Source organism: Mirounga angustirostris, unplaced genomic scaffold, assembly GCF_029215605.1.
Source record: "Mirounga angustirostris isolate CCGP_5_RB_7025 unplaced genomic scaffold, mMirAng1.0.hap1 SCAF_15, whole genome shotgun sequence".
NCBI lineage: Eukaryota > Metazoa > Chordata > Mammalia > Carnivora > Phocidae > Mirounga > Mirounga angustirostris.
Genome location: NW_026991723.1, coordinates 28,211,497 through 28,234,283, shown reverse-complemented (window position 1 = coordinate 28,234,283; position 22,787 = coordinate 28,211,497). Strand labels below are relative to the sequence as shown.

At 48.1% G+C, this 22,787-nt stretch overlaps 1 protein-coding gene across 10 annotated transcripts in view; it reads right to left on the bottom strand.

Annotated features, from left to right (window-relative positions):
* The window catches only part of DAPK1 (death associated protein kinase 1), a 180,180-nt gene extending 157,969 nt beyond the window's left edge, over window positions 1–22,211 (bottom strand). For 3 of the 10 annotated variants that reach the window (XR_010407790.1, XM_064579641.1, XM_064579643.1), the window contains exons 1-2: window positions 21,740–22,002; window positions 20,710–20,878 (exon numbers count right to left, since the gene is read on the bottom strand). Coding sequence is in view for 9 of the 10 variants with exons in the window: in XM_064579641.1 (XP_064435711.1) it covers window positions 20,710–20,771 (62 nt within the window). In the remaining variant the exon portion in view is untranslated. The other 7 variants (XM_064579640.1, XM_064579635.1, XM_064579634.1 and 4 more) reach the window with 7 other exon arrangements.
* Window positions 22,212–22,787: the final 576 nt, after the last annotated feature.

Below are 22,787 nucleotides of genomic sequence, written 5' to 3'. Positions count from 1 at the left end.
TGAAAGAGGTGAGGGTTGGTGTGTAGCTCTCTGCGGGAAGAGTATACCAGCAAGAAGGAACAGACAACGTATTCTAACAACAGGCTTCTAACTGGACAAAGCGTTGATATCTTAGGCATGCTGAAGTTCTCGAAAATCCGACTGACTTAGGTGAGCGTCTAAGCCAGGATGTGACACTGCATGTCAGTTATCAGAGCTACCAACATGGGCTCTGTACAAACACGGCTTGATGTATCCACGTACGCAATTGAAACTACCTGTCTACAGGTGCACGAGACAATGCGGGGATGCACTGGTGCCACGGGGAAACTTCTGAAATCTGACTTTCCATTTCCAAGTCGCTAGGAACGTCGTGGCAAAGGAGGATTAGTGATTTCTGCAGTCTGGTTGGCAAATGATCACCTGCAGATAATATCTTGGCCAAAAGATCCCGTTCCGTTCTCGGATGTTCCCCTGGACTCACATGCATGCTTCAAAGGAGAAGTATTTTAAATGTCACTTGCGGGACAAAGAGGATGTGAAATATCCACCTGCGGGAAGTCCCACTAACACAGCCAGTAACGGCTCAAAAGGAAGCTCCGTGTCTGGTCACACAAGCATTAGGTTTGTGTTTTGGTATATTTGCTAATGGAAGACAGTATCGCATTTACATAATGGGCTTTTAAAGTCTTTAGGGAATTTCTGCCAGATCGCCTTCCTTACAGGGCTGGATTCGGAGAAGTTTCCCCCGAATCTCACGCTGGCAGGAGCATGCTCATCTGTGCTCTGCTGGGGTGGCTCAGCCAGCTGCGGCTTGTCCTGCAACAGAGCACGATCCCCCTCAGATGTGGGGTGAGCAATGAGGGTGGCTCAGCATCCCCGAGGTTCTGGACTCACAGACCCAGATGCAGAGAGCAACCATATGCTGGGATCTGAGAGGGTGAGATCAGCGTCAGAGACCCAAGAGGCCCATCCTTTCCAAGGCCCTCATCCTAACATAGAGAAACTGAAGTACACACAGTGCTGAAGACGACACTGTCAAGGTGAAAATCTAAGTTTCCTCAATGCCACTCTTGGGATGTTTTTCCAGCCACTGGGAGACAGAGGGTCGCTCGAAATGACACAACCTGTCAGTGAAGTATGCAGACATCAGTTCTCCTCCCTGGAGTGTGATACCCAGGATACCAAGCTTTGCTACAGAATTCTATTTCTATCAGCCAACCAACAACATCTCTGGTCCTCTACCCTTCAGGTGTCCACTTCCCCAGGCTGCCCGAGACGGATGTCCTCAGGGGCTTCTTTCTATCCCCTCCTCCTTGGCCCCATGGCGAAGAGCCTTCCCCTCTTCTAAAGGAAAGAAATTGTGTCAAACGATCCTCCAACTGCCTTTGAAGTAGAAAACAGCATATGGAGATGGTTTAGTTTGGGCTCTGAGTTTTCAGAGAAATGCTTTTATAACATTTCTAATTGGCCCCACATCAAAGGAGATATGTCACTCACGAGAGAGAGCAGGAGAGAATAATGGAGGATGGCTGAGGTGGTGAGGTGTCAATCAGATGGGGACACGGCGACACCACTACCACCACCATCATTTTAAAGGACCACTTAGTGCACATCACAGAGGGTGTCTTGGGGGATGCTGCCCAAAAAGCTTTGCCCTGAAGAAAGATACCAAACATAACTGGTTAGTACCATAGCAATTCTCTAGAAAGCTTCCCACCCACTAACAGACAGAAACAGTCAAAATACTAATAATATACTGGAAAACCCTGAATGTCCTTCAGTTGGTGAATGGATAAACTATGGCACATTCATCCAATAGAATACTGCTCAATGATAAAAAGGGAAGAACTGACATCTCCACAGAACATAGATGAATCTCAAATGCACTACGTAAGGCAGACTTACAAGGCACATAAACTATGTATGACTCCATTCCTAGCTCATCCTCAAAAAGGAGACTATGGGAACAGAAAACTGATGAGTGGCTGCCACATGCTGGGGGAAGCAGGGTGCTAGCTACAGGGGCAGAAGAGAATTTGGGGAGATAAGGGAACCACTGTATATTCGGACTGTGCTGGAGGTCACATTTGTTAAAACTCCTAGAACGGCACAATAACAAGTGTAATGTCACTACATGCAAATTATACCTGGAAAAAAGGCAAAAAAAAAAAAAAAAAATCTAGTGATCAGGAAAAAAAAAGCAAAACTCAACAAAGAATTTAAATATTTAATGTTTCCAGGTAAATCTCATTTTAATATTGCAAAACAAACGTACATCTCTCTGTACAGCTACGGCTCAACTGACTGGTCATGTCCTTCAGAACTAGTGACTTCTCACCCCGGGGTGAGGGCAACAGGGACAGGGAATTAAGTTCCTCAAACATTCAAGCTTCCAGGGGTGCCAGGCACAGTGTGCCAGACCTTGGAGAGCTCTTGGCAGGAGGAGATGAAAACACACTGAAAAGGAGGTAGACCAGAAGCCCTAGACAACCTAGACCCAGCTGCCTTGACAAAGGAACTATTTCTGCTTTATTTTGGAACTTGGCATTTTGTCATTCATTAATTCAACTCATTTCTGAGCTAAGCACAGTGAAAAATAGAGATGCAGAAAGTCCTAGAACTCCCCGCCCACACAGAAAGACATATTCTTCCACCCCAATTGCTTCCATAGGGCCACCCACAAGCTCCCATGGGATAAAAAGGCGACCCCGGGGAAACCACAGGACGTACCAGTCACACTGTTTGGGATGTGAATGGATTGTGGCTGGTGTCCCCTGGAATTCTTTGACAAGGTGCTTCCATCAGGGAACCCACCCCTGCTTCACCTCAGGTTTCTGAGAAAGATGCAAGTTCAAGGCTTCTCAACCTTTCCTACCCCACCTCATGGAAGACACAGAAATGATGTCTCTGCTGCCTGCCGCCTGAGATAACCAGCCTGGGGGCTCTGATGCCCCAGTCCCGCCAGTTACCCTGAGGGTGAGGGGCTCAGCAGTCCAGCACACCTGGAATGCAAGGGTGCTCCCTGATGCTCCTCCTGAGGAGCCTGGGAGGACAGATCCAGAAGCGTACTTGCTAGTGGGTCTAGAGACTCAGGCAACTGGGTTCTAGGGTCAGGGCACCTCTGGCCCACTTGGAGCCTTTGGGTGAATGACAAACAGGTGCCCCTCTTCCAGGCAGAGGCCCCTGAGTTTCAGCTGGATTTCAGGCCTGATGCCCGCCCCTTCCTAGCCTCCTTTAGAGCCTCTGGCAGGACACGAAGTGCTCGTCCTTGCCTGAGAGACAGGAAGTTCTGTCCTGCGTGCTACACAGATCCTATCCAACTGTGTCAGCAGGGATACAAATAGACCGTCTTTCAGCAAGTTCAGACGAAGTACTGACGAGTGTGCCTGTGATTCTATTTGAGGTTAGCAAACATAAATACCCAGGAGCTCGAATTTTCCTAGAATGAGAGTTCCTCAATCTAGGTCAGGCTTATTTCTGAAGCCCCCCACCATTCACATGGACTACTCAAAATGGCTTCTCTGCTGTTTCCCGATAGCTACCGAGGTGCCAGACACCACCCCCCCACACACACCCCCATTGTATCCAATGTGTTCTCAAACCATGTTTGATGACCAAATGGCAATCAAAGGGCTCACTATCCGGAAAAAGTGTATTTGGAATGATACCTCATCCTTTACACCCAAATGAGTTCCAGATGGATCATGTATTTAAATTTAAGTAACACACCACAAAAGTACTACAAGAAACCATAGAGACTATTTACTAATAAACTCAAAGTGGGAAAGGACTTTCTAACTGACACAAAACCCACAAAAGATGAAAAAAACAATTTGATAAATTTGACATGTTAAAAAAAAACATCTGTTTGAGATGATAAAAAAGTTCTGGAGCTGGACAGTGGGATGGCTGCACAACCAATGTGAATGTACTTAATGATCTGCATACTTAAAAGTGGTTAAAATGGAAAATGTTATTTTATGTAATTTTACCATAATACAAAAATGGATCCATGGGAGGAAAAACACTAGAAACAAAGCCAAAAGACAAATGACAGCCTAGAAAAAAGACGCACAAATCATGTCATAGACATAAAGCTTTTTTTTTTTTTTTTGAGGGAGGGAGAGGGATGGAGGGAGGGGGGGAGAGGGAGAGCACAGAGCGCAATGTGGGGCTCGATCTCACGACCCTGAGATCCCAACCTGAACCGAAACCAAGAGTCGGATGCTTAACCAACTGAGCCATCCAGGCACCACTGAAAGCTATTTTTCATATATAAAGGGCCCCTACAAATCAATAGAGGTCTACAAACCTATCGAAAAATGAGCAAATAGTATGAATTGAAAAGTTCACAGCAAACACAAACAATTCTTAAACACTTGAAAAGAAGCTTACATTCCTTCATATTTAAAAATTAATCAAACCATACTCAACAAATGGCAAGAACCCAACAGTTGTGGGAGACAGTACGGAAATCGGCTCTTGATTGTGGGTAGCAGGGTAGTTTAAAAGAACAACCTGGCAATATCTACCAGAATGACAAGGGCTTATAACCTTGGACCCGGCAATTCCACTTTCAGGAACTTATCCTACAGACAACTATAACATTTTACACAAAGGTATTCATTGCAGCATTATTTGTAATACAAAAATTAGGAAAGAACCCTAAAAGTTCTTTGGGAGATTGGGAGACAGACAAATTACGGTAAACCCACAGAACAGAAAAGAGGCATTCCTTTTTGTACAGTAACAGAATGATTTTCAAGATATGTTGTGAGGTAAAAAAAAAAAAAAAAAGTGCAGAACAAAGTGAACAGCATGATACCATTTCAGTAAAACACATGAAAATATTTATATGTTTATTGACTTTAATATGCAGAGACTGCATCTGGATGGACCCCAAGAAGCCGAGTTGCTGGTGCCTGGAAGACAGACAGACGGACGTTACCTCTCCCTGCCTACCCTCTCTGACTTCCTTGCCATGTGAATGTACCAGCCATTCCAGAAGACATAAAGGGCTCTACCTCTCTTGTTCCCCATAACCGGTCATCCCCACTGGCTACCGATGACTAACGGAAGTCACCACCCTCCTAGAAGAGAAGGCCTTCCCTTTCCTAGAAGATGGGGAAGAAAAATGTCGGGTTACATGAGCTGCAAGAAAGGGCATGGGAGATGCTGTCCTCTCTCTTCCTGTTTGCATCACGCTGCTCAAGCGCCGACATCCCACCAGAGGGCAGGACTCTGTCAGCCCGTTCCGACCACGGACACACTCTCAGTTCCTGGACCCCCTTCTTTCCTGAGTTTCCTCATTGCTCACCAAGGACAATGGGGTACAAACTGGAATCTCATGAACTGGCTCCCAGTCCCAGCTTCGAAACCTCACTCACTCAAGCTACCAATACTTCCCGAGTCTCTAACCAGACATTCAGCACCATCCTGGGCACTGAGGAAGACAGGCGAGAACCTCCTTCTCAGATTTTAACAATGGAATAGGGGAAGTGTTCCAGCCTGCCTTTGCCAGCTCACGAGGGCGCCCTGTTCATTTTGCAGGAATCTGGAGAGCTGCTTGTTAAACACGGCCACTGCTATAATAATATAGAACCAAAGTCCCAATCCCTGCAAGGACACCGAAAGCTAAAAAGACAGCATGACTGCAATTGGCAGTGAAGTTGAAAAACGGTTGAGTTTAATGAATATAATTTGTACAAGGATGAGAGAGAGTCCAACAGGAGATCACATGTCAGATTCAGTGGTGCTAAATTTATTGGGAAAATAATTCGCAGACAGGGATGCAGCTCCATTTGTCAAAACACTGTGGACCATAGGTCAGCCAACGCAAAAATCAAGGAATGCATTCCGTGAGATTCAACTGGCTCTACGGAATCTACAATACACTATGCATATTTTATAACTCATAAATTGTGTGTTGTACGTCCTTTACCTCAGTCAAATTTATAATGCACGTATGCATGTGGATACGCATACATGTGTACATGTGTTACACACACAGGTATGTGTGTCTATACACACATGCCCACATTTCACTTACCACGGAACTGAACTCCGCTGCCTTGAGCTCTGTTTCCCAATCTGTAAAAGCAGTGCAAAAACACACTTCCCGGGGCGCCTGGGTGGCTCAGATGGTTAAGCGTCTGCCTTCAGCTCAGGGCATGATCTCAGGGTCCTGGGATCGAGCCCCATATCAGGCTCCTGGCTCAGCGAGGAGTCTGCTTCTCCCTCTCCCTCTGCCTCTCTCCCCTCCTCATATTCCCTCTCTCCTCTCTCTCTGTCACATGAATAAAAAAAAAATTTTTTAACAAACAAACAAACAAAAAAACCACACTTCCCACCTACCTTCAAGGGTCGATAAGAAACAACAAAGCTGAATTCCAGTTGTTACCAATATCCTGATTCTTCCCACCCCACAGTGGCTGATTTTACAAATACCTGCTCTCAACCACTGCCCCCTTGTCGTGGGGCTTTCGAGCACCTGTCTTCTCGCCTGTGATCTCTTTATCACCACAGAGGAAGTGCAACCCCAGGAACAAGAGCTAAACCCTATCCTTTCAGAACACACGATACACCTTTCTACATGTACTAGAATCAATTCACATGTACTGAGGAAGAAGTCGATTCTAGGTTAAGACTTCCTTTTTCCTATTTTCAAGCGTTATAAAAGCGAGAGCAAAGTTGACAGAACTGACCGACAGCCGGGCAACTGCAGACTGCGAGAAGGTTTACCACCAAGTCCCTTAGGTTTCCACTCGGAAACTGCAAATATTGCAGGGCACACAGCTGTGCTGGAGAGGCTCTGTTCCCAGGCTCGGCGCAGCTGTGCGCTGCTTTCTCCGAGAACCACACTAGCTGTGACCGGGGACAGATGGGTACCTGGTGCTGCCTCCACTTCATATCTCCCCCTCTGCCACTGAAACGGGGTCAACCCCATTTTATTCCCACTAGACTCCCCTCCCGCCCCCATGCTTTAACATTTTAAAATATATATGACGCTGAGAATATGTGACATGGTCAAAAGCACCAGCAGAGTTTGGGGACATCATCACTGCGCTACAGTGGAAAAGACATAGCTGCTCTGTCCACATCCTCCCCTGCAGGGAGTGGTGTGATATGGGGACCTTGCAGGTATCAGATCCCCTGACTGCTGTGTATCTGGCCAACCCATAACCTTCACCTGAACCCTTGGGAGAGGACGCATTTCCTGCCAGCACCCTGACTGACACATTTCCCTTTTCCACAACAGCCCCCAAGCCAGGGGCCTTTCACACCCTCCCCCACTGGCAAGCTTCCCCAATCTACACAAGTGGCCTGTCCCCAGGGCGCTGGGAGCCCGGGGAGAGCACGCTTCACACCTCCTGTCGAGGAGGCCCCCAGACCTGACCTTCTACGTTTAAAAGCCCCTGCTAGGAAGAAGGACCTAGGAGGCAGGAAGTCAGCCATAGGGGCTCCCCACAGCACACAGCATGCTATACCATCCACTCTGCTAGAAAGGCAGAAACCAGGGGCTAAAAGAAATGAAAAGAGAATAAAAAGTAGGAGTTCTCTAGCTTTGACTTAAAATTAGCAATCAGTATATTAAAAAAAAAAAAGCCAACACCTATTAAGCAGGTTAAAAACAGAGTCAGTCTTCAAGACAGGAGCAGAATGCCACCCTGGGGAGAGAGCGGGGCAGACTGGTCAGGCAGCAACGGGAGCCTGGTTGTGACTCCCAGCACCCTGGTCAGCAGGGAGGGGCACAGCGGAAACCAAGGCGTTAGCCACGGGGGGCTCCCACGCCCAGGGGAGTGACATCTGGAAGTCTGACTGGCAGCCTCTCTAGGTCTTCCTGTCAGTCCCATGCCAGGCCTCTGGGACACGGCAGACCCATCCACGTCAGACAGCACCTGCCCCAGACCTCCCGCTCACACCACCTGGCTGCCCGCTCTATTCATTCCCCAGCTCTGGACACCAATTTCAGTGGCTTCCTTCAAGGGCATTTTCTTTGCCCACTGGGTGCAGCATCCTGCTTGCCTACTACTAGCTCCAACCCTTAGGCCCATTAGTCAATGCTTCCCTGTCTTGATCCTGGAGCCCAGTCATCCTCAATGGGCAGTGGGGAGGGGGTGCCCCTCAACAGACATGTTGAGCAATGCCTGGTGTAGAAGGAACAAAGGAAACCTGCACTGAACGTGTCAGAGGAGCTGACACTAAGCTGGCTGTTTTAAAGTTCTTTAAACCTCCCTTCCAAGACAGTGACCAAGAAATAGGACACAAAGCGAGCAGCATCACCCACCACCCAATTTCCAAACATGGATTAGCAGTGTGGGCATCCAGCAGTCGCCTCTGCCATTTTATACACATTATCTAAGGCCAATGTCTTCTCGAACCTCAGTTTTCTGATCTGTAGAATGTGGATAATGATAGCTACCTCCAGCCCCCTGTCTAGATGGGTTCCCAGCAAACCTCGGTTTCCTTGTCTCCTGCTTCATGCCTGATTCCCACTAGCTTCCAGGGAATAGGATAGAGACACACACACACACACACAGCCGAGCAGGCACCCACCTGCTTACATTTTTACATCCCCACAAGAATCTGAATAAATGAATGAAAAAAAGCAATGACCCCTCTAGGTCAGAATGACCTTTCCCTGCCTGAACTCCAAAAACAGGTGTCCATACTTGGTTTCTCTCACTTCTTACTTGGGCTTCCTATTATCATTGGCTATGTAAAGTCTGTCTACTCTCCATGATTAGAAACTTGTTGAGATAAAGGGTCCTACCAAACACCTCAGCAAGTGCTGGGTCATTCACATGTCCAGCCAACCCTGGATGAAGGAATAAATGATGAACAGATAGTACAGCTCGGCTCACACGATAGTTTTGCATAACGGTCCACATACGTTGCCTGTTTATAGTCAGCTACGCCATTCCCATATATTTCAGCTGAACTCACCTTCTAGACCCGGTTTCCAAGTATTTTTCTTTTCAAATTCTAATGTCACTTTTAGAAACTAAAGCTATCCGCTCAATGGGCCTGAAGAATGAGGAAGCACCCTTTAAAAGTGGCCTCTTGGGCAGGAGCCCTGTTCCCTGCACAGACGAGACCCCCACCTAGGGGAACAAGGATGGGCACTCCCGGGTTTAAGTGGGCATTCACCCCAGCACCTGGCAGAGCCTCCTGGCCATTAAGTGAGACCTAACAATTCAGTCTTTCAGCCACCAACCTAATAGGCTTTTCCTGGCATGGGCAATTTGGGTTTGGCCAAACACTCATTTTCACATCTTAAATCAGTACGTGTCAAGAGCTGAATGGAGGCTCCATTCTGCCATAGGTCTGGTGTTCTGTAGCAAGCTCATCTTGCTCAGGCACTCGGGGGCCCTCATTTCAGACCTCTTTTTCCATAAAGATCTATCACAAAAAGCCGTGCTTTGTGTCTCTGATCAAATTCCTGGGGTCTTTGCTGGCTGCTCAGGACAATTTTTAACTTAAAAAGCAGCTAGAAAAATGAAATAGGCTTTTCAGGAACTCAAGGACAGCATAGGAAAGCTGAATTTGCATGCTGACATGTCCCGGGTCCCCAACAATGCCAGGAGGGCTACCCCTCGGAGCTTTTCTGAGCAGCTGACTCCTGGCTGACTTGCCGCTTTAGTGACCCTGGCTTCCCTGGACACCTCTCTTTCCATCTTAATAGGACCTCCTTAACAGAAGCTTCCCCCTCCCACTTCCCATGGCATCTGGTGGACTTTCTTTTTTATTTTATTTTTTTAAGGATTTTATTTATTTACTTGAGAGAGAGAGAGAGCATGAGCAGGGGAAGGGGGAGTGGGTGAGGGGGAAGCAGGTTCCCGGCTGAGGAGGGAGCCCAATTCAGGACTCGATCTTACGAACCTGAGATCATGACCTGAGCCAAAGGCAGACACTCAACCAACTGAGCCGCCCAGGCTCCCCTGGGTGGACTTTCAAGATGGCATCTTAACCCCAGCAGCCCATTTTTGAATGCACAACTCAATTCCTAATTTTGCTTCTCAGGAACTCAAAGAACCATCTACCACAACATGAGGCAGACTCGCTGAGGGAACCCAGCACAGAAACCGAGTCCTAGGTTGGCGCCCACGGGCTTGGGGCAGGCACTCCTATAAGGACGGATCAGATGAACAAAGTCGAACTTGGCAGAATGAGCCCACCCTGCAGGCTGAGCCAAAGGTAGAGGAGAATGGAGAAGAGAAGGCGGAAGGATGGAACTAAGGAGTGAGCCCTCACCCCTACCCTACTGCTAGGTGTCGAGGCCAGAACCTGAGCAGGGAAAGAAGGAATGAATGGAGGCAAGGTAGGGTTCTATCACATAGATTCAGAAGCGTGTTATACAGTCCCCCTCTCCCTCATTCCCTCTCGCTCTCTCCATCTTATTAACCAACGACCGCTTCTCAAACATTTACTGTGTGCCTGGTACCAGACCAAGCACTTCACATACATTATCTACAACCTCGCAACGAACTTATGAGATAGGTATGATTATTATCCCCATTTAACGGATGAAAAAACCGAGTCAAGTGAGTTTCCCAAGGTAACAGCTGGTGTGCATTGTGGAATCAGGGATTTGTGTCCAAACCTCTGAACCATATTCTAATTTCTGCATATGTGCCTTCATAAGGCAAATAAATAAGACCCACTGTGTGCTTAGCTTAATCCCACCCAACAGAAGAGACACAAAGAGCCATGTTCTCTACTCTCAGAAAATGCACAATCCACAGGGAGAGCCGAGAAGCACATGCAGAAGCCAACTGCAAAAGTACACAAAGTGGCCACTGCTTCATTCCAAATTATTAAGGAATATAAAAACTAGGGGTGCCTGGGTGGCTCAGTCATTAAGCATCTGCCTTCAGCTCAGGTCATGGTCCCAGGGTCCTGGGAACTGAGCCCCGCATCGGGCTCCCTGCTCCACAGGAAGCCTGCTTCTCCCTCTCCCTCTCCCCCTGCTTGTGTTCCCTCTCTCACTGTGTGTGTGTCTCTCTCTCCATCAAAATAAATAAATAAAATGTTTTTTTTAAAAAAAAAAAGGAATATAAAAACTAAGACAGTCTTCCTGGTGGAAGAGCCAGGGGCATGCTCTGGAGAAGGCTATGGGCTGACACTGGCCAGGTCATTTCCTATTTGCCTCTATTTCTCCAGGTGATCACTTCTCTCTAATGTAGGTATTTTTTTTTTAATTATCTTCATCAAAGAGAGAAGACTGCTTCTGAAGATGAGACCTACTGAGGCTGGTCCCTACTAATCAGCAATATTCAGAAAACAGGGCATACCCATTCAGCACCAGGATCTTATTTGGCAAAACCCAGGGACTTCGTGCTTCCACACACACCGCCCCGAGGCTTACCTCGCCTGTCCACTGCTGGATTTGCCAAGCTCTGCTGTCTCTGTGGCAAGGGAGGGGTAGGGAGAGCACGGACTGATAAAACTGTATCCTGGAAAATATTCCACTTGTACTCATTCACTTCCTCTCCCAAACAAGTGAATCAGCCACCTGCAGTTCTACGTGAGGAAAAATACAGGATGGTACTTAGAGCCAGCCCTCATCAGTTCTAGAAGGGAAAACTGTAAATATCTTCCAGCTATCCTGAAGCTTGTTTGAATTACGCTGCAAAGAAATGCCAAGAACAGAATCCCAAGCAGTCACTTGATAGGCTCACGGCCAGATGGGATGACAGGTGAGGAATCTACTTCGTTCCAACGGCACAATGTGGAAAAAATGACATTCGGGAGAAAAAGGAGCATTAGTGCCTGAAGTCAGCCGGGCCTTGCCCTGAGCACCCTGGTGCAACCGCACTCACGGTCTGCAGAGTGGCGCAAGCAAGCCGGGAAAGGGGCTACTCGCACCCTGCAGTGGGGAAGGAAGCTACCCCGTGATCATCAGGAGCCAGAGGAGCTCCTGAGGACAAACTCAGTAGAAGTTTCTGGCTTCACGAACCAACAGCTCACACGCTGATTCTAGATACTCTGACTCGCAAAGACAATATTTAAAGAGACAGCTTTGTATATTCACACCCCAGGTGTATAACAGAAACCCCTGGCAGGCTCTGTTTTCAATTATACTGATTTATATACCAATAAAATGGTATTTGTTAGGTAGCAAGTGACCTCTCAGTGTTTTTGGGTTTGGTTTTGCTTACCAAATTTCTACAGACAGCTCCTCCGGGTATCATGTGCAATTCAGCATCTCAGACGTCAGCAGTTGGCTGTAAAAGTCTCTTCTCGACTGTATTTACATACCTGCAGTGGCCCTAGCTTAGTTTGTTGCTGTTGTTGTTTGTAAAGTGAAGCAGCTTGTAAGCAGCTTGTAACCCCCAGCCTATTAAAAACTACGCTCAAAAGGTTGTGGTCTTTTTCATCACTTTCCCAGAGACACACACACTGCTTACCCAGAAACCACAGATGCCCTCGCCCCCTCCCCCCCCCCAAAAATGGAGCTCCGAACAGAGGAGGCAAAGCAGCTTCTCAAAGGAGGACGGGAAGCTGAGGCCTCGGTCAGCTCCAACTACTGATCTTTTCTGCTCCAAGCCACTCCCTCCCTGTCCCAACAGATCCCTCTGTCGCTGTTCCTTGCCTCAGCCACGTCCTACCTACCCTCTGCATACACAGCCTGGTCATAGACAGACGTGCAGCTCAGAGGAAGAGCTAATCCTTTTCATGACAGATCGAAAAAGGGGGCATTGATTATTTTCCCTACATTTATTTTTCAGCTGGAAAATTCTACCCTCAAGGGCCTCAGACAAGAGCATGGAAGATGGAAGTAAGGTCTCAAAGCTCCTGACTTTTTAAGATACAAAGGCAAAGTATGCGTGGTTTCAATGGTAGGAAATGCCGAGCCGCAGAACGAACTACTGAACAACGGGAAAGGATGGAAATTAGCTCATTCCTTGCAGGTGAACACTTACAATATCCACACTACTTGAGATAAACCAGCCTCGTTCATCACATTAGATCTAAATAAGAATAATTAGGTAGTTTTGACAGAAAATATGTCCCAAAAGAGAGGCCACACTCAGAGCCAAATTTCCCAGCTGAAAACCACCAGGCTTATGAATATAAGCACCATCAGTATAAACTTTTCAAACACCAGAGATCAGCAGTTTCCAGCATTCATTTGCTCAAACATTATGTTCCTCATCCAAAGTTGAATGTGTTTATAAAGGGAAAAAATCAACAACGTTCACCCCACCTCCTCTCCTGACATCTCTGAATATACATTAGGTTGCTGAATAAAATTCCTCAAGCTCACACTGAAAATGTCCTAGGACAGAGGGGTGAGCCACATGGTCATTTCTCAGGCGGAGGCAACATTATACTTAAGTGGCCACAGTGTGATCTGTAAGCCACACTAGCTTCTTATGTCACCTAAAAAAGAGAGAAGCTATAAACAAGAGTCACCAAGGATCACACCGGTCAACCTACTGCCCGAGATCAGTGACTAGCACAGGACTGCTTTTGTTTTGTTTTATTTTGTTTTGTTTGTTTTGTTTTGTTTTGGACTGGGATTGAAAATAAGACACTAACCATTTTAGGTTTTAGACTTTGTAAAAATCCTCTTGGCACATTAAACCTAGAGAGAGGTACAGTACTTTTTGGTTTACCTAAGAAAGATTTATTACTCAGGCCCAGTTGTTTCAGTCCCATTTAGATACTGTAGAAAAACCGAATGGCAATTGTTTTCCTCCTCTCACATTTAAAGGAATTCATTTAGAATGTTAACAAAGTGATAAATTGGATTTACTATAAATAATTATACTGTCATATCATCTCTCTCAAGGCTGACTGATGGGGCTTTCTGTTGTGATAATTTACCTCAATAAACCAAAGCAAAACAACCAAGTATGGTCTTCCACATATAGTCTCAGGCAATCATACAGCAGGCCCTAAACCATGCAGACTAGTGCCACTTCATGAAACGAGAAACTGCTTGTCATTTAGGGGATGGCCCACCAGGCAGAGCCATGACTTAACACGGTACATTACTCAAAGGTTAAATAATAATAAGAGTGTTCTGTGAACTTTCTAAAAAGCTGAACTATTAATTTTGGGAGTTGGGTCAAACCATGACACACACCAACATCATTCATAACCATGGAGCACAAGGGAAAAGGAAAGAAGTTTCTGTGTGCAGGAAAGTGCCAGGGGAGTTCTGAGCTCAGAGCAAGCCTCTGGCTTGGGGAGGGGGGCAGGGGGGCGGGGATCAAACCTTCAGTGAAGTTGGCTTCTAGCTGTTCCTAACCACCCTCTCAAAGGCAGATATTAAAAACGGATTGGCATTAGCTGGCTGCCCAAATCACCTCTCTTAAATATCTTGCCAGGGACGCCTGGGTGGCTCAGTCGGTTAAGCGTCTGCCTTCGGCTCAGGTCATGATCCTGGGGTCCTGGGATCGAGTCCCGCATCGGGCTCCCTGCTCCGCGGGGAGCCTGCTTCTCCCTCTGCCTCTGTCTCTCTGCCTCTCATGAATAAATAAATAAAATCTTAAAAAAAAAAAAAAAATCTTGCCAAATCCTAACTAGTGTAAAGAACGTCTGAAGCAGGCCTGGCCAGGTTTCGGGGCCCACCTCTTGCTACCTACTAAGCAGCTGCTCGAGTCACCTGACCTGTCTAAGCACCGACTAGATGAAATGGAAAGGGAGGACCCACTGATTATTCCAGCTTCTTCCAGCTCCGGGTGCCGAGGGGTCTTTGGGCTGCGCTTCACCAAGGCAAGCCCCTCCTTTCCACCAGTAAGCAGAGTCTTTGTCTCATGATCAGTAATAACTTTCTAGTAAAATCATGTTTTATTGCATTTAGATAAAATGCCTGGCTAGTGTAGGTACACACAGCATCTGGCTAGAATTCAGGGTGAAAGTTCGTAACACATTTCCCTGCAGGAAGACAGGGGTTCTTGAAAGAGGTCAGACAATGTAACTGACCTTGTAGCTCACAGGGCTTAGGCCTTGCCCCCACACCACCTCCAAGGATATCCACCTAGATGCCCTCCCCACCCCCACTCCACCTGGGAGGAAATGGTCTTTGCCTTTAAGGGGTCACAACTTTGCTCGAAGGTAAGAGGACATGTTGACACTGTCACCTCTCCTCATATAACTCCCATATGTAATTACTGAAATTAATCTGAGCATCCATCTCTGTAAGCCTACTGCGTGTTTTCCACAGCTTTGTAGAGGCAGCCCATGTTATGGGGCCTTAGGTTCCCAAGTGGCTAGGTAAGATACAGGCTTGGGGGTAACAAGGCATAGGGGGACCAAAGAGTCCGCTCCAATGCTTCTTGGCTCCCCATCAATAAAACCTCAACCCCCTATGTTTCTGGCCCCATCGAACCTAAATTATGCCTGCCTGGGTGGTCCAGAGATACCTTCCCAGTGCTGGCAAGCAAGCATCCAGCCAGACTGCTGCTCACCGCCATCACCGTGCCCTCCCTTCACGCCCTGCAAGACCATTATTGGACCTTCCTAAAATGCACAGAATTCAAAATCACTGAATGCAGAACATAGTCGATGATGCCCTAATAGTGTTGTACATGGGTGACAGAGGGAAGCCACACTGTGGACACACCATCACACATGAGCAGTCAATCATATGCTGTACACCTGAAATTAACCTAACATTGTGTGTCGACTATACTTTAATAAAAACAAATCACTGAACATCACCTCTAATATGTATATTTGAACCTTCTCTCTCTTAAAACTTTGCAGCCTCTCCTATCAGAGGAAACATCTGAGGGAACACAGAAGCAGAAATGCAAATTAAAATAATCACATTCGGCGCCGTCCTACAGGATGATCTCACTAGTCAACCAGGTGGGCCTGTGATTCTCCCTCTAAAGGGAAAAAAGGCCAAGAAGTCTTTCCTCTTTCCACCCACACAGGATTGCCCTAATTCTTAGGACCCACTCTGTGGTCCTCAGTAAACCAAATGAAAGATGTACGCTGACTCTTGGGAGTTTAGGACAAAGCCTTACTTCAATTAAAATGCCTATGGATTGTACGCCGGAATGAGAAAGTTTTAAATTTGAATGATTAAGCTTCCAGCCACCATCCGAACCGATGTAAATTATCTAATGCTCCACTTTGTTTTGTTTAAAGCTGGACATGTAACTTGGACATGTAACTGTCCAGTCACAGAGAACACAGAAGGAAAAGCAGTGTTTACTCTTATAAGCTGCAGCCCTTAACATCCCAAGCTCATCTCCCCGGGGTCATCACTCACTGAGGGCCATATGTACGTACGAGCGTGTGTGTATGTTCACGGTGCTTTACATATATCAATCTACTCATCCAAAGAGCGAGCATTTATTGAGCCTCTACCAACAAGTACCTAAGTGGCTTTAGAGATACAAACTGATGAGCAAGTCCAAGGTCACAGCCTTGTGACAACCTGTGAGGAAAGCAGGTAATCAAATAAACAATGACTCTACAATGTGGTAGGGGACAACAGTTATTAAAAATAATACCTTAAGCAGTCACAGCGTGTCAGGTGGTTACAGCCACGGTCTCTCATTCCCACAACACCCTATAAAGGTCGGTGTCTCCCCACTTTCCCACACATTGCCTCTCTATCAGCATCAGCATCCACATCATCATTTAGGTCTTAAATCCCCATGCTGGTCCCAATATTGCACCTGCCAACCTGCATTGGCTTGTCCAGGCACTGATGGAGCTTTCGCCTGGTGTTACAGGGCACACTGCATGCCCTGGGGAGAAAAGACCACGGAGCTCACCAGAAGGAACGCTCAAGCGGGCTACAAGAAGCAACACAAGAGGGGCGCCTGGGTGGCTCAGTCATTGGGCGTCTGCCTTCGGCTCAGGTCATGGTCCCAGGGTCCGGGGATCGAGCCCCGCATCGGATTCCCTGCTTGGTGGGAAGCCTGCTAGCCTGCTTCTCTCTCTCTCCCACTTACCCTGCTTGTGTTCCCTCTCTGGCTGTCTCTCTCTGTCAAATGGATGGGTAAAATCTTTAAAAAAAAAGCAACACGAGAATAACAATAGCACAAAGCAAGGACATGGCATGGCATGACACAGTCTGCGGTCATGTTCCAACAGAGTAGAATGCTTCAAGACAGCAAGTCTGGAGGGAGAAATCACTGTGGAGGGAATTTCTTCAGGAGGCAGGACCCGGGTCTTAAGACCATGTAAGGTCAGACAGCGGGAGAGGAAAGAAGGCCAGTTCCCCGGGAAAGTGGTGCTCAGAGAGATGTCCAGAAGGCTCACAGGTTAGGCTGGACCACGGCCAACCACATAAGGGGAGCCCGATGGTGGGACAAGCCAGCATGCAGCCTCCCAAGCTCCCGCTGATAAGAGTGTCTAAGGCATCCCGGGGCACTAAAAATGACCCAGATATAATGGCAGATGGAGAAATCTGCACGCATAAGAACCCCTCCCAGAAACCACTCCCTGGGATGGAAACAGGGCTTTGTTCCACCTCCTGAGATGGACAGTGAGACCCCAAAGGGCCTCCCGGAGTCAACACAAAAGGTCACCAAACAGTCTTCTAAAGGGAGGAGTGGCTGCTCACAACGGGTTCATGTTCGAGTTCAGAGCTGCTTTATTCAGACTCAGAGTGGGGAGGCCAAGGGCAACATCAACGTGCCTCCCCGACGCATGACCCTTTTCCCAGAAGGCCTCCCTTCCCCAAAACTGGTAAACAGATACCTGAACAAAAATGGACTTGCAGGCCAAATTATTAGCCTGGCTGGAACACCCACATGTCTCGGTCAGTCCTGCAGATAATATCTGCCTTGGTTTAACTCTTTACTGCTGATTAAAATACTTTTACATGTGTTAGATTATGTGATTTTCACAACAGCCATGACATAAGCATTAAGCCTCTCTATTTTTTTTAAGTTTTTATTTATTCATTTATTTAAGTAATCTCTACACCCAACATGGGGCTCAAACTCATGACCCGGAGAACAAGAGTCGCTTGCTCTTTTGACTGAGCCAGCCAGGCACCCCTAAGCCCCTTGCTTTAAAAATGAAGATCCTGAGAGTCAGAGAGGGTGAGGGACTTATTCAAGGTGATTAGCAAGTTGCAGAGCCAGGTTTTGAACCAGGATGTCTGTCCAGTGGTCTGTCTGCTGGATCACTACTGCAATCATCAGAATACTTTATAACGTTCTTTACAGGGACAGAGAGCTTTTACAGCAGTCCTGGGCAGTACACAGACACACACTAACACACATAGACACACAGACACACACACACACACAAGCACTCATACATATGTACTCTCTTTTCCTAAAAGTAAAGTAATAATAGTAATAACACTGAGTGCACCCATCTTCCCTCTGGCTATGGACTTGGTCTCAGCATATCCATAAGTTAAACGAGTACCTATTATTTAGATGACTCCTAAAGACATGCAAGTCAAGTGTAGAATGTACACACTGGTCTGTGTATAACTCACTGCTTACAAGGGCCTTGCATTTGTGCTCAATTATCTGCCCATTTCCATTTCTGTGACACGTGAAGCAGCCTCTTTCCTTCATATCTATCTTAGGTCAGGACTTGTTTTCAGGAAGTGGCTATTTCCCAGGCAGATGTAAAAATCACAGGGCTTGGAAAAAAAACTTCCCCCTCAAATCAACCATTTTCCCCATTTTTAGGCAAAGCAAAAGCAGCTGTATCAGATGGATGGGCATATATACTTTATTTTAAAAACCCCCAACTCCCATTTTCTCAGAGCCCTTCTCTCAAATCCATAGGTCACACAAATTAAATCAGCCCATCAACCAGGTGTCAATTAGTCTTGCACAGTGGGGAGAAAGTTCTACACAGAAATGGAGACCGAGACAAAAATCAAAGCTAAATGTAGTGAGAACTGAGCAAGCCACCTCTCAGCTCAGAGGCAGAGGGCCTGTCATCTCGCCCACGAAGTAAAGATAACTCCCCCACCAGCCTCAGGGAGGCTTTGTTTTTTTTCTTTCTCATAACACACAATTTTACCAAAAGATCTTACTGAAAATAAGGTCATATACTTAATCCATAAAGCAATTGGCTCACCTAATTTTAATCACCCCTCTTTCTAAGAGAATTTATATAATCAGGCCACACTACACAAATGGAATTAAAATACATTTTTTCACCTTTTTTTCGTAGTACGGAAACTCAAAGGAAAACTTCATATACCACTCGTCTTGCTGAAAACCACAGGAATAAAGTGATTTATTTCTAGTTAAACCAAGTACTTCAACCACATACCCTTAAACCTTAATCTTAAACATATCCATGAAGTATGATTTTTGAGAGCTTTCCTTCTTCCTTATTCCCTCAGGAAATCTCCAATAATATAGCATAAGCTCCTCCTAAGTGCAGGCTCTCAGTGATGTCCTGAGTTGATACTAAACACATACAGAAATACTCTCTTTCAGTATCCTTCTAAAAATGGCTTTTAGGGCGCCTGGGTGGCTCAGTTGGTTAAGCGACTGCCTTCGGCTCAGGTCATGATCCTGGAGTCCCGGGATCGAGTCCTGCATCGGGCTCCCTGCTCGGCGGGGAGTCTGCTTCTCCCTCTGACCCTCCTCCCTCTCATGCTCTCTGTCTCTCATTCTCTCTCTCTCAAATAAATAAATAAAATCTTAAAAAAATAATAATAAAATAAAATAAAAAAAAATAAAAATGGCTTTTATTCCCCACTCTTACTGGAACTTGTAAAAAATTTTAGTTAAGCTCCACACTGGAAATTCCCATTAGGTAACCTAGAGTGTGGGTGCTTTTGAATTTCCTCCTAATTAAAAAAAAAAAAAAAAAAAAAAAAAAAAAAAAAAAAAAAAAGCTTAGGATCAGGACATCAGGTGAATATGGAAAAATACATATTTTGATACAGGTGTAAGTAAATACACACTTTCTCTTTGTTTCAAGATCCTTTACTCAATACAAATCCACTAAAACCAAATTCTTACATTGAATCTAAATTTAGGTGTGAAAACTGGGCTTTGTGCTACTTAGACCAGAGCTCAACACATTCTGTCAAATACCCAGTCAAGGGGAAACTGAGCCAGTGCTGAGACGCCTCAAAATACTCATTCTTTGTTCACCTAGAAACTGAACGACTTTGCACTCAGAGTCACAGCTCCCACAGTGGTGGAAGTACGCTCTGGACCCAGATAGCCATATTAGACTCTCAATCATTTATTTGTTAAAAATTTAACATGGTAAACGAAACCAAAGCAACCACTAACACCAACTGGGTAATTAAATCCCTGGCTGGAGGAAGTTTCAAAATCCAAACCCGACAGCAACATCTGGCAAGCATGCTACCAATACTTGCTCAGGTTACTCTGAAAATTCAGAAAGAAAGTATTAAGATTTTAAAAGCCTACTAATTAGTTTGTATCTGCTTAAATCACATAGAAGATCTAACACCAGATGCAAATATATCTTAGCTTTTGCCTCATCTCGGAACGGCAAAAGCTGACCAGAGTTACTGCAGACAATTAAATCTGTTCCTGTCCAGGGCTCTTGATCAATACCCTTTGCAACATAATCTAACACTGAAATTGCCTATCATAGCCCCTTGGATTAGGTGGTTTATTTCTGGACCCCAGCCCGTGCTGGGTTAGTAACTCTTTTCTCTATAATTTGCACATCTCTTGGAAGGGAGAGGGAGCCTCCCGATTCAAACTACATTTGTTTACCGCCCACGGCCCCCAATATTATGCATTCCCACCACCCAGTAGCATGCGCTTCCGGCACCCCCTGTACCTGCCAAGTTCCTCGCCGGTGTCGTAGTAATCATCCACGTTTTCCTGCCTGAACACAGTCATGATAAACTGTCACGCCTCACCAAAGCCCAGGCACTTCAGCTCCGCTTCCCACACCATCACCACCGCTCCTGCGCCTCCTTGGGCCCCTCATGCATCAGTCTCCAGTCCTTTAAAATAATAGCAACAATAACAGTAAAATGACAACCCGAAAAGGAAGGAGTCCTCCCCAGCTAAGAGCCGCTCGCCGAGGACCCCCTCTCCCCAGCTGCCCCTCCCCGCCGGGTGGAGAGGCGCACCCTTTGTTAAACCCGCGCCAGGGACGTCCCCAGCCCCGCATCGCCCGCGCGCGCGTGGAGCTGAGCACAACCGCACCCCAAGGTCCGCGTCCCCGAAAGCACCGCGCTCGGCGCGGATCAGAACCGGCTCCGGAAGTGACTGGCCTCCCCGCCTCCCCTTCCTCCACACACACGCCCACCCAGCTCCCCACCTCCGGGGGCGCCGCGGAAGAATGAAGCCCTCGCCCGGGCGGAACGCGCCTCGCTGGAAGCATCCCCCTCCAGCCTGCGGCGGCACGGCGACCCCGCGCCACCTCTCGGCTCCCGCACTCCCTGGCCAGCGCGGCCACCGCGGCCACCCCCTCCCCTCCCCCGAGCCAGGCAGTCCCCAGAGGCACATTCCTGGCGACTCCCGCTCCGTTACCCGGCCGACCCGGCGTACGGCCGCCCGGGGGAGCAGGGGAGGAAAGGGAGCGGCCGAGGGAGGCGCGGCCGCCCGCTCCCGGTCTCCGCGCCCCGACACAAAGCGCCCGGCCCGGCCCGCGCCACCTGTTCCCACCCGGCCCGCGGGGCAGAGGGAGCCTCCTGGCTGCGACCCCACGTCTCACTTCTCCCCGCAGTCCAGCCGCCCCCGCCTCGGCCTTCCCGGTTGCCCTGGGCGCTGCCCGGGCAAACCCCGCCGCGCCGCCGCCGCGAAAGCAAAAGCAGGCGGCGGGGCCCGGGAGGAGCCGGGGAGCGCGCGCGGCCACTCACCCGGGCGCCCGGGAGCTGCCCGGGTCCCTCCGGAGCTGTCGGAGGCCGACCGTGGGCGCCAGCGCCGGAGACGAGCGGGGCGGCGGCGGGCGCGCGGGGAGGGAGCGAATGGGGGGGCGCGGATCCCACGCGTCCGCCCCGGCGTCGGCTCGGTGGGGCTCTCCCCCTCCGGCTCGGGAGCAGCCCCTCGGCTCCTCGCCGCCTTCCCGGAGGAGGGCGGCCGGCAGGCGGCCAATGGGGACCCCGCGGGCGGGCTGGCGGCACGGCCCACCCACCTCCGAGCTGCCCTGCCCGGCCGGCGCTGCGGGTTCTGCGCCGCGCTGAGTGCTCCTCCCCGCTCGGCGCTCCCGGCTCGCTGGCGCGCTCTACCGCGCACACCCCCGCACACACCCCCTCACCCACACCCACCCTGGAGCCGAGGGAGCGCAGCCGCGCGCGTCGTGGGCGCCCCACCTGTGCACGCCGCTCGGCTGCCCCCTTCGGCCGCGTTCCAGAGAAATGCGATTCCTTCGTCCCCAGATGTGTACTGAGCGCCCAGCGTGTGCCAGGCACGGTGCTCGGCACCGGGAACTTGGAGACCAAAATAGATTTTTAAAAATCCCTGCCCTCGTGAAACTTACATTCTGGTGGAGAAGCTAGAAAAGAGATATGTAAGCAAATGAAAAAGACCATTTTAGAAGAAATCAGGTCTATGGAGACAGTAACACAGAAGAACGGGATAGAGAAGGGCAGGGAGGGAGTGGGTCGCATTACTTGCCTTTCCTCTCCAGAATAGGTGTTTTGAGCTGAGATCTGAAAGATAAGAAGGTATGCAAAAGAGAAGAAAAGATTGAGGTCTCAGAGGACCAATGAGCAACAGAAAGGAAGGGTTTATGTGTGCTCTTCAGTAAGTATTGGCTATTGATGACTTGAAACGTGGATAGTCTCCAAGTGTTCTAGAAGTGTGAAATGCACATCGAATTCCAAGACTTGGTATAGAAATAAGAATGAGGGGCGCCTGGGTGGCTCAGTCGTTAAGCGTCTGCCTTCCGCTCAGGTCATGGTCCCA